Source organism: Urtica dioica, chromosome 4 (genome assembly GCF_054948205.1).
Source record: "Urtica dioica subsp. dioica isolate 48M chromosome 4, U.dioica_male_clone48M_v1_H2, whole genome shotgun sequence".
Lineage (NCBI taxonomy): Eukaryota > Viridiplantae > Streptophyta > Magnoliopsida > Rosales > Urticaceae > Urtica > Urtica dioica.
The window spans coordinates 43,479,688-43,495,378 of record NC_142759.1 but is presented as its reverse complement, the minus strand read 5'-3'; the positions used below and the strand labels follow the sequence as shown (position 1 = coordinate 43,495,378).

Sequence of the window (15,691 nt, the reverse complement as noted above, 5' to 3'; positions counted from 1 at the left end):
AATCGGGTATCGATTTTGATACATCCGTTCGTTCTCGTCGCCGTACCGTACTCATCAAATAAAAAAAAATAATGTATTTGGAAGCAATTATAAATCTATAAGACTTCAGCGTAACTTCATCTCTTGGAAATTAATCAATGGTAAAAAAAAAGTCACTTATTGGAGCTATATAGTATATAAAGAAAGCTTCGTGCATGCTTATAAGTATACACGTCGAATCGTTCATACCCTTTGCTTCTCTCCTCACTTTGTCTCTCTAACTTTTCAGGGTGAGAGAGATAAAATGGAAAAAAGTGAAGAGCGGAGACGACGACACTGACTTTCCTTCAATGTAAAGACTTTACTTTCTCTCTCTAGATTGTATTTAGCTTTCTCTCTCTAAATATCTTGACTGGACCCCATCGACTATACCCCCAACTGTCACATATTCAACTATTTGTCGCCCAACAACGACAACATTGTAATTCTACCTCAAAAAAAAAAAAAAAAAAAAACCCACAAAACTCTCTCTCTCCCGTTTCTTATTCCTCCTCTTTCACTCCCACTTTACTCAGTCTTCAATGGCGGCCCATACGAGGAATTCCGCCTAAAAATAAAATTAGTGCGTCGGTGCGCTGTACAACCAGATCTCTTCTCTCTCTCTCTCTCTCTCTCTCTCTCTCTCTCTCGTCAAATGATAACCCGCCCACCACTACAAGAAGAAGAAAAAAAAAGTAGTGTTTGTTTCTGAACGGCTTTGTTTTTCTATTGTTTCTTTCTTGCTGTAAAAAATAATGATCTGGGTCTTGGAAAAAGTCTCTGGTATTTTGGCTCTTTTGTCAGAGAGAAAAAAATATAGTACAATATAATTTTGTGCCTGAATTCTAAAATAGTTTTGGTGCTGAAAGCGAGACTATTGAAGAAGAGGAGAACTTTTGATCAAGGCCTTTTTTTATTTATTTTTATTCAGAAAACATTTTTTTAGGAGATTAATTTCTTTAGGTTGGGTTTGGTTGATGTAAATGGGTCGTTTTCAAGGATCTGTGATGGCTCGATGTGAAGGACAAAGTATCTCACTTTGCATGCTCTTGTTTCTTCTGAATGGTTAAAGCATTAAGCTTTAAAGTTTACACCTTTGAAAATTTTGTGGATTATGGATAATCAACAACTGTAGATGAAACCCTGGATTTGAAATTAGATTCCTAATTTGGGTTTCTTCTCCTCAAAAAAAAAAAAAAAAAGAAAAAAAAAACTCGTGCTTTTGTGAATTGGTTTTGTTCTGTCTGGTTCAGTTTCATATTCTTCTCAAGGCCATCTGGGTGTTTTTTTTTTTCTTTTTTTTTTTCTTTTTCTTATCCTTCTGGAAGGAAGAGCTTTTTGTGAAGAATGTTTGATGTGAATGCCATGAGCTGTTAAAGGCCTTTGTGAAAGGGCAGAAAAAAAAGTGAGGGTTTTGTGGATTCTGATGCCTTGGCATCCAAGGAAAGCCCTTCAAGCCTTGAGCTTCACTCTCCTTGAAAAAGCTTGAGATTTTGGAACTGGAATCTCTCTCTGACCAACCTATCTGTGTAGTGGATTTATCTCCCACGGAAACTTGAGTTTTGAAGGTCTATCAAAGGTACTTCCAAGCATGTCTTCCATTGCATTTAATTCCTTCTTCAATAATCTTTACCAGGTTCATTAGCATGTTTCTATGTTTTTTTTTCTTCTTCTTCTGTTTAGTGTTTACAGAAGATCCAACATGTTCTATCTGATTCCATCAATTGAGTTTTTTTTGGGCAGTGAGACCAGTGAAGACAACTGACTTTATAATTGAGAAAATCCCAAAAAGCAAAAAAAAAAAGGAAGATCATCTACCTGATTCGATATGGGTGCGAGGAGATCTCAGAGACGCTTGGTCCGGTACGAGCAAGATCAGTCAGGGTGTATGTGGGGCTTGATCAGTATGTTTGACTTTCGCCATGGTCGGACTCCTCGAAAGTTGATCACCGATAAAAAGCACGGAACCAAGCATCTCTCTGGTTAGAACAGCTAGCCTCGCATTTTCTCTGTGTCTTCCTAGTTTCTCTGATGATGATTAAGGACAAATGTTGACAAAATTCTATATACTTTGTTTTCAGGTTCCGCGATTTTGAAGAATAAATTTGATTTATTAAGGAATTTGGGAGAGAACAACGAAGGCATAGTTGTAAGCATTTCAAAGCACACATTTCTTTCTTAAAAAACAAAAGGTTTTGTATATGGATCTGAGATTGGTTCTCTATATATAATTCAGGAGAGCAAAGAGAGTAGTAGCAGCAATAAACCCAGCGTGAAGAAACTTATTGAAGAAGAGATGGTGAACGAACAATGCACGAAGAGAGAGTGCGGCGACAGTGCAGTTGAAGAACCAAAACTCGAAGACGACGAGGACCGGCTCAGATCAGTGATCAAGAAGGCGAAGAAGACTCGGAAAAAAAGCCGCGACATGGTCACTCATCCCAATCCGGAGTGCTCTTGCAAACAAAACAATGCGGATCTGCAATCCGTGAGCGGCCTAGGAATCGACGAGATAATGGAGGAATTCTCTCGCCGGATTCATCAGAAGGGCATTATTAGTAGCTGCGTGAAGGACGGTCCGAACGGTGAGGCTCGCGAGCTTCTAAGAAATGGGCGCTCAGATTTCGAAGAGAAACTCAGGGCCGCGATTAAGGAGTTCATCGTTCAGAGGCTTACTAGCAACGGGAAAAAGCTCGAGGAAGATGAAGACCAGAGAACCCAGAGGAGCTCCAGCGAGCTCATGAACGAACTAGAGCTTGTGGGTTCTGAGGAAGAGTTGTTTCTGAAACTCGTGCAAGACTCGGAGTCCATGTTTGTCAAGTATGTACAGAATCTAAAAGATGAAATACCTCCGGAACAGAAGCTCGTCGACGCGAGGAAATCCGATGAAGATCTCATCACCAATCACAAGTACCGTTCGTTCTTTCGGAGGAAAGTGATCAAGTCTCACGATAAAAACCCGGAAAAGGAGAATAGCCACCTCGACGATTTGAACAGAATAGTCATTCTGAAGCCTGGTCCGTTGTTACGAAGTTCCGAAACCGATGGGTCTCGTGATACCGTTCCAAATAAAGAGGCGGGGGATAGAAACGGGTCGTCAAATTTTTTTCTGTCCGAAATCAAGAGAAGGTTGAGGAACGCGATGGGGAAGCAGAATCACGAAGCGCCTAGTAGAGCCGAAGCTTCGAACAAGAAACAAACTAAGAGAGGTGTGCTTGATATTGGAGGAGCTGGGAAAGGGAATATTGGAATAAACTCTCCGACGAAAGATCACTTCTACATCGAAAGGAATCCTAAGCCGAGGGACCCTAAAATGAGCAAACACGGGAATAACAACAGCAACAACAATAATAATGGCTTACCCAACAAGGAAAGAATATCGAATATCTACATTGAAGCAAAGAAGCATCTTTCCGAGCTGTTGAGCTCCGGGGACGGATTGGATTTATCAAGCCGGAAAAATCCCAAGACTTTGGGGAGGATTCTCTCCCTTCCTGAGTATGGCGCTTCTCCGGTTGGGAGCCCAAGCCCCGGAAGGAACTGTGAAAAGAGCTTTGTGGGTTCAAGGACGAGATTTTCTTCCGAAGATAAAGGACAAGGCGTCGATGACAGCAAGTCTTCTTCTCCTCCGAATGAGTCAACAGAAGTGGAAAAGTTGGAGAAGAGTCAAACGTCAGTTTCTGACGATGCTATACTTGAAGTCGAAGGTGAAGAAACGGCTGCTAAAGAAGAACGGAGTCTTGAAGGTAAAATTGAAGAGCCTTTGTTTTGTTTTGTTTTCTTTCTTTCTTTCAACTTTGTCTGACATTGAACTTCTGCAGAGGACTTGAATAGTGTAAAAGAAGAGAACTTTGTATTGGATAGTCATCGTGAAGAACCGTATGGGTCTTCCAGTCCGACAATCGATGAGCAAAATGGCAGTGTTCCTGTGATTTTTGATGATGATGAAAGTCATTTTACCATCTTCCAACAGGTATTTATATATCTGTGGATCTTGTACCTGTGTGTTTATATTTGCTTGTTCCATACAAGAAACCGAGTCGGTTGGCTAAATATTACAAGATCCTGTATTTTTGCTTTGTTTGAAAATCCTTGAACACCTACCTATACATTGCTAAATCAGTTATCTGAAAGTTGCTTGAAAAACTCGGTAATAATTGCAGATGAATCTGCATTTTTGATCCCGTTATTATACCAAACACGAGTCGTCCTAAAAATATTTGCCTGTTTGTTCTCATCAGGACTCAAACGAAGAGAAACTATCGGAATCTTCTCCACCAGGATCTTCTTCGAGTTCTTTGATAGCCAGAAACATTTCGGATAATGAAATCATGTCTGAGACACCCGAGAGGCCAAATCCCGTTTCGGTCCTCGAGCCCATATTCTCAGAGGATGAGATCAGCCCCAAGAACACCACATTTGAAACCCGTAAGTAAATTTTTTCTTTGTCTTTTTGGATAGGCTTTTAAGTGGACATAGTCCTTGGACTAGTATGCCAGTGGCGTTTTTGTAATTGAACTATTTTCTAGAGCAAACTGGTCGTTCTTTTTTTTTTTTTTGGCAAAAATATCAAATGTTACTATTTAGTAGGGCCGTAACTACTTACACCGTTAAGTTCAAACATAAAATTTAACGGTAGAAGTATTTACACGTAAGTAAATTTGTAATATGAGGTATTTTTGCCCAAGAAAAAAAGAATGAGTATATAAATATCGGTTAGAGCAAACTTTGAGTATTTTTGTCGCATTTCCTCTTTTACAAAATCAAATAAATTTCTTCTAGCTTTTTTATTTATTGTTAGTTTAATATATTTTCAATTTATTTAGAAACAAAGAGTATTCAAATTTTTCGGTACTAAAATAAATGAAAATGCATTCTAAGGGTAGATAATTTAGGCCAAAAATATAGAAAAAGCTATTTTTTAAATTTATTAAATATTATAAAAATATGATGTTTATTTTTTTTAATTTTGCTCATTTGGATGACTTATATGTGTATTTTCATCTATTTTAACATACAACTAGTAACGGTAGAAAGATATTGTAATATTGAGTATTTTCTCCCACCTTTTAAAGAATGAGTATTAAATTGCAACAAATCGAAAACATTGAGTATGTATCCGCCAATAACTCTTTTTTCATTGTTAAACTTTTGTTTTAATACACCCCTAAACAACTGAAAATATATTTACTAAATGAAAGAACTTGTTTATAATTTTGAAAAGTATCATATAAAACAATTTGTAACTTTGAAAATCCAAAATTGTCTATTTTTTTATTTAGTGCTTTTGGACTAGAATGTGATACAATTAGATTTTTTTTTTCAAAGTTTTCAAGTTACTTGATATGTAGATATGTTTTAAGTTGCATAGATATTGAGTTTTATAAAATAAAATATTCTTTTTTGTGAAAATTACGAGAAAGCCTTTTTCCCGTGTCATGTTTTGGTTTCTAAAGCCTCGATTAATGTCTCGTTGAATTTAAAACTTCAGTCAAGCTAACACTACAACCACTACGAATTCAATTTGAAGAACCCGATTCTTCTCGGCCCACTACTGATGAAAATCCCGAAGGAAAAGGCTTCTCGGACGACAAGGATGCGATATTCGGGTTCGTGAAACTTGCGATCCAAGCCTCGGGCTTGGATTGGGAACAAATCTGCGTCAAATTGCTCTCCTCGGACCAACTACTCAAAAACCCTTCTTCTCTAGACGAGCTATATCCCAACCGGCTCTGCTCAGACAAGAAGCTTCTTTTAGACTGCATGAACGAAGTCCTGGTCGAGCTTTGCCTCTACCATTTCGGGTCCTCGCTGTGGGTCTCGTTCACGAAGCCCACCATCACTCCAGCCCCAAGCCCGAAGTGCATCGCACTCGAGACTTTCAAGGGAGTTCATCGACACCTTCTTCCGCTTCCTCTTCCGCGGACTCTCGAGCAGATTGTGAGGAAAGACATGGAGAAGAGCGGGACTTGGTTGGACGCCCGGTTCGAGACCGAGATAGTTGGCTTTGAAATGAGCGAAGCCATTTTCGAGGACTTGATCGAAGAATCCATTTTCGAGGACATGGTCGAAGAATCCATACTGTGTTACGTCCGCGTTAATGAGAGCATAGAAACCGAGCTGAAGGAAAGCAAAGTTTCAGCGGAATCGTGATCGAAACTGAAATTGACCCACTTCATTCCGAGGAAGATACAATTTCACTGAGCCATTTTTTATACCTCCTAATTTTGCAGAGGAAGATGAAAAGAAAAGAGATCATGTGTACAGAAAAATTTACCACGCCAAAGCAATGCAAGTAATATGGCTCATGGGCATGAGTTCAACCTAAAGATCCTTCATGGGCAAGGTCAGAAAATCCAGCTTCTACTCAAGAACAAAATAAAAAATAAAACAATAGAATAGTTCTTGTTACTTTATCCTTATGAGAGTCCTTTTACTATGTAGATTTTTTTTTCGAGTCAGTCGAGGGTGTTCATTGTGTGATTGATTGATTCTTTTTTGTTTTTGTTTTTGTTTTTTTGTTTTTTTGTTTGTTTGTTTGTTTGTTTGTTTTTTTTTCTGGTCCCATTGTTTTTGCTCTTGATCTGCAAGGGTTTGGGGATATCCAAAGGTTGCGAGAATTATAAATTTATTATTAGGGGATGTAATAAAAGAAAATAAATGAGTTTTATCATCATGTTTTTATTTCTTACACGTGTATTTAAGTCTTTCATTGATTGTGACTACTTTCAATGTATGACATCTTATTTATATATGAAATTGATGTAGGAAGAGTCACAAAATCACTGCTCTGGTATCCAAGAAAAATCGCAGTACATGTTAAGATGGACTCTTATAAAACACTCTATTTTATGTCATCATTAATTTTGACTTCTTTTGGTATGGTTAATTCTTAGTCATCATAATTTCATGGCAAAAGGTATTTGAAAAGCAAAGCTCTTTTAAAAAAAATGACATAAATAAAGAATTGGAGCAAAACCAGATCTACAATATTCTGAAGGATTGAAATACACCTTTGAATGTAAAGCATTTTTATGGTGTATTAAGTAACATGCTAATAATTACCTAAGACAATCACAAAAATTCAGATTCTCTAGACACGAAAAATCTGGTTAATATCACGATATCTTTTGACTTTTTCAAGGTTGTGTTGTGCCCTTTATAATTTCTGTGAGCATGACATTTTATTTATCATATCATCTGTGACGACCCGATTTTTCGGACCGTCTTACTTATCTTATTTTTTAAAACTTAAGAAAATTTGAGATTAATTTTTTTTTTTAAACATAACTTAAAATATAAAGTTTGAAAACTCGTGATCTAAAAATAAAATTTTCATTTAAAAACTTGATGAACTAAAAAAAAAACAAACAAACAAACGAAGTTGCATAATCGAACATAAAACCCAAAAATACCATTGTAAATAAATACCATAAATAAAGTCGTAACCTTTAACGGAATTGAAAAACATAACTTAAACCATGAAAAATAAAACCTTCGGTTTGGATTATTGAAAAACTGAAAGCATAGCGGAAGTCTTTTATTTTCGAAAACAGCAACCATAACCCAACCCTCTCGCTATCGCCGCCGCTAATCAATCCTCCTCACTTGTTCATATGTTGTTTACCTACAACACGGACGAATATACATAGATGAGCTAATGCTCAGCGAGAATAACAATAACTCACAAAACATAAGAAGTAGAAAAGCATGGACCGGTTATTAATATTTTAATTTAAAGACATGAGATACTCTATTAAAAGTCTATCGTATTTTAGTTCGAGGGTCCCCTAGAGTAGCCGTACCGATTTCAGTGTACATTTTGGAAACGAACCATGGGGCTGCGACCTCCCATAGAACGTCCCGTCACATACATAAACATATAAGGAACTCTTCATGTGAGCCCGTAGTTGGGCTCGAGAAATTCCTCTGGTTACCTCCGTAGTTCGAGGCGGTACGGCCCTCTTGCTCACTTACTTAATAATCGTGTTTATTACGTTAAAAATGCATGAGCGACATAAGATATAAACATACATGATAACATAGCTAGAAAAATAAGACGTGTTATAGATATTCTAATACACTGCATAAAGTAACATAAACTCGCATATCGTCATATCATATCATATCAAGCACATTCCGAACAATCACACACACAAAAATTCACACAATACATAAATACTTCAGATCACATAATACTTAATATATTTTTGAACTAATCCGTGTTGCTGTGAGATTATTCTCGCCTTCGCTTTGGAAATTACGACCGTTGGTCGACGACGGCTCGGGAAAATTAGACGGGTCGGAAAAGCTACGCGGCTCGAAACCTAATTGATGGGAAATATTATTCAGCTTCTGTTGAAGAAGTTCTAAAGACAACTCAGGTTCTGGAAATTTCAAAATTTTGACTGAAGGTGTAAAATTACGAAAATACCATTGGGATCGATAAAGTATTTTTTTGAAAAATAAATCTATAAAAATTACTGTAAACGCAAAATAAAATTTGGAAAACATTTTCAAGCCGGCCGGGCATCGCCGGCTGGACCACCCAATGGGCCCCGTGCGCCCTAGCGTGCCCACAGCTCGCCAAGCCCGCGTGCGCGCCAGCTCGCCCACGCCCCGGCCCGCGCGCGCACTTGCGCCCCGGCCCGATGGGCCTGCGCGCGTGTCAGCACGCCCGCACTCCGGCCCGCGCGCCCGGCCCGATGGGCCTGCGTGCGCCTTAGCACTCCTGCGCCCCCGGCCTGCACGCGCTCCCGCGCCCCCGGCGACCCCGGCCCGCGCGCGCTCCCGCGCCCTCGGCCGCCCCGGCCGACGCGCGCTCCCGCGCCCCCAGGCATCCCGGCCCGCGCGCGCTGCGCTCCCCTCAGCCGAGCGCCCTACCGTCTCGGTCGAGAACTCCTATAGCCCGGCCGTGCGCCCTGCTGCCTCGGCCGAGCGCCTCTGCTGCCTCGGCCGGGCGCTCCCGCTGCCTCGGCCGGGCGTCCCTGCTTCCTGGTCGAGCGCTCCTTCTGCCTCGGCCGGGCGCGCTTGCTGCCTCGGCCGGGCACCCTGCGCCCGTCCAAGCGTCTCGCCCTGCGCGCCCCGCGCCCGTCCAGACGGCATGCCCTGCGCGCCCCGCTCCCGGCCATCCAGTAGGCTTTGAGGGGGCCGGCCCAAGGCCTCCTCCCACACTATAAATACCCCCCCCCCCCCCCCCCCCCCCCCCCCCCCCCCTTTGGGGGAGGAAAATTAATTCCAAAACCATCCAACACAAGTCTTCTCCTCTAGAGAATACTTCCCTTCTCCACATCACACTCTCTCACTCGAGAACCCTCTCCTCTCCCACGCTCTTGTGACATTCCAAGAGCGCGTGCTCCTCCTCCCTCGGCTCAGAAATTCAAGGACCCACCTCCACGAAAGGGAGCGCGCTCCTCTTCTGCGACCCGAATTTCTGCAGTGTACACACTATTCTCCCGTTTCTTGGCCCTTGAGCTAGAACTCTGAGCTACGAGGCAAGCGACCCCTCTAAAGTCTTCACTAGAAGCTTCGAGCCGGGTCCTACTCTAAAGCCTTGGATTCTCAAGCCTCCGAGCCCAAGATAGCCCCCAACATTCAAACTGAACTACGTTCTGACCTGATCCCGACTAAAGGGTACGTAGGCAACCAACCTTTGGCATGGTCACACCCTCCAAAACACACCTCAGGGTCTGGAGGGTGCAACTCGGTCTACGAGTTCACATTTTTGGCCCGGGTGCGATCACTTGGTCCGGCCTTGGATCGGACCGCCGGAGGTATTTAATCGTTGTTCATTTTCATGCGACAACATCCACCAGAAATGTTCTCGGAGGCCTTGATACATCTTGGTGGAACCTGGGTGGACTGAATACAGTGTCTCATGTGCTTCAGTAACAATCTACTTTGGTAACTCATCTTCGTTGGGTACACAAATCCTTCCATCGAAAAAGAGCACATCTTTCTCCGAAATGGAAAATTTTGACTCTTGGCTTTCCAACGCATTCGTCTTTCAACTTTGACATCTCAGGATCACATAGTTGCGCTTCTTTGATCCTCTCAAAAAGATCTGACTGTCAGGTCATATTGACTAATCCTTGTGTGACAATTTCAACTCCCAAATTGTTGATTTCATCAGTGAGTTGAGGAGATCATGCTCGCATCATCGATAGCCTAGCCTCATCCTTCCTACTTAAGGCATCTGCTACCACGTTTGCCTTTTCGGGGTGGTAATGGATACCATAGTCGTAGTCCTTAACCAATTCTAGTCACCTTCTTTGCCTCATGTTCAACTCCTTTTGAGTAAAAATATACTTTAAGCTCTTATGATCGGTAAATATCTCACACCGAACACCATACAGGCAGTGTCTCCAAATCTTGAGGGCAAAAACCACTGCGGCTAACTCCAAATCATGAGTAGGATAATTCTTCTCGTGATTTTTGAGTTGTCATGATGCATAGGCGACTACTTTGCCATTTTGCATTAACACAGCACCAAGACCTGTCTTTGAGGACAAAGGTTCTCCACTTTTAGGAACTATAAGGATTGGCGCGGTTGTGAGTCTTCTCTTCAACTCGCGAAAACTCTCTTCACATTTCTTAGTCCACTCATACTTCTTATCTTTCTTCGTGAGGGCGGTGAGTGGAGCAGCTAATGTAGAAAACCCTTCAACAAATCTTCTATAGTAGCCTGCTAAACCGAGAAAACTCTTGATCTCTATCAAACTTCGAGGCGGTTTCCAATCATTCACGAATTCTATCTTGGAAGGGTCAACAGAGATCCCATCCTTAGAAACCACGTGACCTAGGAAATGCACCTTATCCAGCAAAAACTCACACTTTGAGAACTTGACATATAGCTGATGTCGTCTCAATGTATGTAGTGCAACTCGCAGGTGCTCTTCGTGATCTTCGACACTCTTAGATTAAATTAGAATGTCATCAATGAAGAAACTTACAAATTTATCCAAGACGTCGCTAAAGATCCTATTCTTCGTATCCATGAAAGGTGCTGGGGCATTAGTGAGTCCAAGAGGCATGACCGTGAACTCGTAATGACCGTAGCGGGTGAAAAGCAGTCTTTGGAATGTCGTCCTCCTTGACTCGTAACTGATGGTAGCCGGATCGCAAGTCAATATTTGAGAATACCTTCGCTCCCTTGAGTTGGTCAAACAAGTCATCAATCCTAGGAAGCGAATACTTGTTCTTGATGGTAACCTTATTAACGAATAAAATTGGTGCTCCCCATGGTGAAATACTTGGGCGAATGAATCTTTATCCAACAACTCTTGAAGTTGGGTTTGTAGTTCCTTGAGTTCGGTTAGTGCCATTCGGTAGGGGGCCTTAGAGATCGGTCCCGTACCAGGTAATAATTCAATCTCAAAAGAAATCTCACGCTCTGGAGCAAGCCTGGTAATTCTTCAGGAAAAACATCTACATAATCCCTCACCACTAGCACGTCGTTAGGAGTTGCTTCTACATCCTTAGTCTTGTCGACTACCGATGCTTGGAATCCATAACACCCCTTACTCATCAATCTTCTAGCTTGTAATGCTGACACCAATATCTTTGATTTCTTGAGTGGCCTTCCTTTAAAGGTGAACCCTCTTCCCGTTACCGGTTTGAAGATTACTCTTTTACGGCGACAATCGATCATTGCATTATTCTCGCCTAAGAAGTCCATACCCAAGATAGTATCGAAGTCTTTCATTTCTAAGACAATGAAATCACTCTTTAACTCTTGTCCACCTATAACTATCGATACTCCTTCCAGACAGTAACCCATCACCAGACGGTAATGACGTCCTGAAAACGTTATTAGTTTTCACTACCTTATCGCCTAATTTCATAGCTAGTTCTAACAAAAAAGCAATGCGTAGCACCAGAGTCAAACAATACTAAAGCGTCAAAATGAGCTATAAGGAGCTGACATGCTACCACATTCGAAGAGCTGGCTAGAGCATCAGTGTTGGTGTAGGCGTAGATGCGGGCTTGTTGTGGCGGTGGAAATTGGGTGGTTGGAGGTGCTTCTAAACAACCCTGGGAAATCTGTGGCCATTCGATGACAGCTTGCATGAAGTTAAGTCGTCCATTCGGGTTGTGCTGCTGATATTGTCCATTCAAAGAGGAAATTGATTTCGGACAATCTTTGAGAAAGTGACCAGGTTGACCACACTTGAAACATGTCATGGTTCCCTTCCGACACTCTCTAGGATGCATCTTTCCACAAGTCTTGCATATTGGAAAGGTCGTTCCCTCTACCTTGACCTTGCTATTGGCGTTACCATTATTTCCAGGATGGTTTCTTTTCTTTCCATTCTCATTCCATTGGGGTTGTGCCTTGAAGCCTTGACGGTTATGATTAGGCTGGGGATTTCCTTATTGGTTTGGATTCTTGTTGTCGGGTCCTCTGCTTTGACCTTTCTCCTCTTTACGAGCCTTGTAAAACTGGGCTCGTTCCTCCTTTACTTGGATCAAGTGGTACTCAGCTCGCATGGCACGTTCAAAGCAGTCTGCGACTGTAGTAGGTGAATGACTTCCACTATCAATGGACTATTGATCTTAGTACGATCGTTAAGAAAATCTATGATGTCTGTGTTGGAATTGATCTAGGGTTTAAGAAAAAGTTTAACGCTTCGGTAAGCGGCAAAATTTTAAATTTTTATTTTTTCAAGTAAAACAGTTTTTACTAACCTAGACAAAGAGCAAGCACATGTAAATAAAAACTAATATGAGCATAAAAGACTACTAACCTTTTTAGACGCTTGAACATTGAGAAGCTTTTAGAAAAGGTTGCAACGTTCGTCTCCCTCGCAGCACGTCTCTCTTCCTTTCCTCGTTAACTCGAGCAACCACGAAAGTTTCTATCACTAAATCACTCAAGATAAAAAGGAATTAGTGTGTGGGCACTTTTAAACACTACGACTTAAGAACGAGTCTTGAAGTCGCAGAGCTAAACACTAGGTCAAATGAGGACCTAGGTGCCAAACAATAAAAATGAAATTGAATAGAGAGAGAGAGGAGAGGGGCGTCCAAGTCTAGACAGAGAAGCTCTCAATCTCTAAAACTTTTGATGAATGAAATGTGTGGAATGAGGCTCCTATTTATAGGAGAGGTCTCACCTTCCATAAGGTAGTTTCCTCTTCTATAGAATATCACATATTCATGAGCCAATTTCCCTTTTTCTTTCATGAGGCACACGGCCAAGAGGATCCAAGCCAGTCCTTGGATTTGTTTCCTCTTTTATTTGCTTCTCCCTTGACCCATGTGGCCGAATTCCCTGTTGCCTCTTTGAGGAAATTTGTTTCCTCTTTTTGTTTGGGCAAGTATCTTCATACATTCATGCACAAAATATTCTCTCTTTCCCTTGGGTAGTAGGCGCCCATATTGTCTAGAAAAGGCTTCTAGAAGCTTTTCCATTTATTCATGACAACATAAAAAAAAGCCCATTAAGAATTTTCAATAAAATTCCTATGAAATGAAATTAATCCACAAGGCCCAATAAATCTAATTTTTGCCGAGTGATGCATGTCATCAAATGACCATGTCAAAAAATTTATTGACATTCATTTCATCATATGTCTCAAAAGATAAAAATACCCTTTTGACAATTTTCGTTCTTGTTTTGACTTAGCTTCCAGTTTAACTATTCCTACTCGATGTGATTCGTGAAAGTGACCTCATGGATCCAAATGAACAAAGCTTGAGCTAAACACTTGGACTCAAAAGTTCACAAAACCTTTTCCAAGTTTAGCTTAATGTCAACTGACTCCACTAAGAGTTGACACTGAAAATCTCTCGGTTCAAATGAATTTATTTTCTACTCAAGAATTCAACCTAATTGTAATGAGTGGATCCACAGAATATTATCAGTGTTTACCCTTCATGAATATCATCAGCTAGTTGGGATTTACAAAATTACCATTTTACCCTTCTAGCTGTTATTTCCTCAACTCCTTTGTCGCTTGTGAATAAGTTAGAAATGTATGTATTGACGAGGAGCTAACAAGTCACATTGTTTCATCCAAAAGAGTCAAGACTCAATTTGGACATTGGCCAGTTCATTTATTCACACTCCAAGGAACAAAGCATGAGGTGATATACATTGCATTTCAGCAATCTTGTACATGAATTCCATATCTATGAGAACTTCACAAAGTTACTCATGACATTCTCACAACTTAGTACTTCACCAATAGGCCTTGTTCGGAATCACATAGTGAGTCCGAACTCTGACTTTCTCAAATGAGAAAACGTAAGGTGTGAAATGGCATGTCTCATTTCAGGATTAAGGTAAGCACGATGCAATTCATACGTAGTGACATCGAGACATAAGAGGTTAACTGGGTTGTTCTTATTTTGTCTATAGAAGTGCACTCGTAAATTCGGTACCTTTGGAAGATACCTAGAAGAACTATAGAGTCTCCAACTTTTAATGCCCCATAACCAGACATCATAGATTCTGTTACCGGTCGTTTTCGGGATACCGGAAATTCAAAAACAATTCGAGACCGGCCGGGCTTCGCCGGCCGGAAGCCCAGCAGGCCCCGGCCCACTAGGCCCGAGCGCCCTGACGCACCCACGGCCCAACAGGGCTTGCACGCGCGCCTGCGCCCCCGGCCCAGAGGCCACGCATACGCGCACCCGCAACCCCGGCCCAGTGGGCTTGAGCGCGCGCCCTGCGTCCCGGGCGTCCCGGCCCACGCGCGGTCCCGCGCCCCGGCCGCCCCGGCCTGCGCGTGCTCCCAAGCCCCGGGCGTCCCGGCCCGTGCGCGATCTTGCGCCCCGGCCCGCGCGCGCTCCGGCGCCCCGGCCGCCCCGGCCCGCGCGCGCTCCCACGCCCTGGCCCAGCACCTCTGCTGCCTCGGCCGGGCGCCCCTGCTGCCCCGGCCGAGCGCCTCTGCTGCCTCGGCCGGACGCCCCTGCTGCCCCGGCCGAGCGCTCCTGCTGCCTCGGCCGGGTGCTCCTGCCACCTCGGCCGGGTGCTCCTGCCGCCTCGGCCGGGTGCCCCTGCTGCCCCGGCCGAGCGCCTCTGCTGCCTCGGCCGAGCGCCCCTGCCGCCTCGGCCGAGTGATCCTGCCGCCTCGGCCGAGTGCCCATGCCGCCTCAGCCGGGCACACCTGCTGCCGGGCACGCCGCGCCTGGCCAAGCCTCACACCCGGCGCGCCCCGCGCCCATCCAAACGACGCGCCATACGCCCTCTTGGGCGTTGTGCCTCGCGCGCCCCGCTCCCGGCCACCCGGTGGGCCTCAAGGGGCCGGCCCAAAGCCTCCTCCAAACACTATAAATACCCCCCCTAGGGGGAGGGAAAGACAAGCCATTTTTTCTTCACACAACACTTCTCTCACTCGAGAATTCCCTCTTCTCCCGTGCTCTTGTGACATTCCAAGAGCGCGTGCTTCTCCTCCCTCGGCTCAGAAATACAAGGACCCCCCTCCAAGAGAGGGAGCGCGCTCCTTTTCTGCGACCCGAGCTTCTGCAGTACACACTGCTCTCCTGCTTCTTTGCCCTTGAGCTAGAACTCCGAGCTACGAGGCAAGCGACCCCTCTAAAGTCTTCACTAGAAGCTCCGAGCCGGGTCCTACTGTAATGCCTTGGATTCTCAAGCCTCCGAGCCCAAGATAGCCCCTAATACACAAATTGAACTACGTTCTGACCTGATCCCAACTAAAGGGTACGT

At 43.2% G+C, this 15,691-nt stretch overlaps 1 protein-coding gene across 2 annotated transcripts; it reads left to right on the top strand.

Annotated features, from left to right (window-relative positions):
- Window positions 1-306: 306 nt before the first annotated feature.
- Window positions 307-6,709, top strand: LOC149401573 (uncharacterized). Of its 2 annotated transcripts, none has more exons than XM_089611215.1 (7): window positions 307-1,597; window positions 1,762-2,000; window positions 2,100-2,167; window positions 2,255-3,764; window positions 3,840-3,991; window positions 4,260-4,446; window positions 5,549-6,709. In XM_089611215.1, the coding sequence occupies exons 2-7, from the start codon at window positions 1,847-1,849 to the stop codon at window positions 6,169-6,171; spliced, it is 2,694 nt and encodes an 897-aa protein (XP_089467341.1). In that variant the 5' UTR covers window positions 307-1,597; window positions 1,762-1,846; the 3' UTR covers window positions 6,172-6,709. The 2 variants fall into 2 exon arrangements, with proteins under 2 accessions (XP_089467341.1, XP_089467340.1); XM_089611214.1 differs by having other exon boundaries at window positions 309-1,597; window positions 5,510-6,709.
- The last annotated feature ends 8,982 nt before the right edge of the window (window positions 6,710-15,691 follow it).

Bases quoted from the DNA above. Each gene is read 5' to 3' on its own strand.
- LOC149401573 (XM_089611214.1), top strand. From the start codon at position 1,847: ATGGGTGCGAGGAGATCTCAGAGACGCTTGGTCCGGTACGAGCAAGAT. The intron at 2,168-2,254 runs GTAAGCATTTCA...TATATAATTCAG, and splicing joins AGAACAACGAAGGCATAGTT to GAGAGCAAAGAGAGTAGTAG. The intron at 3,992-4,259 runs GTATTTATATAT...TGTTCTCATCAG, and splicing joins ATTTTACCATCTTCCAACAG to GACTCAAACGAAGAGAAACT.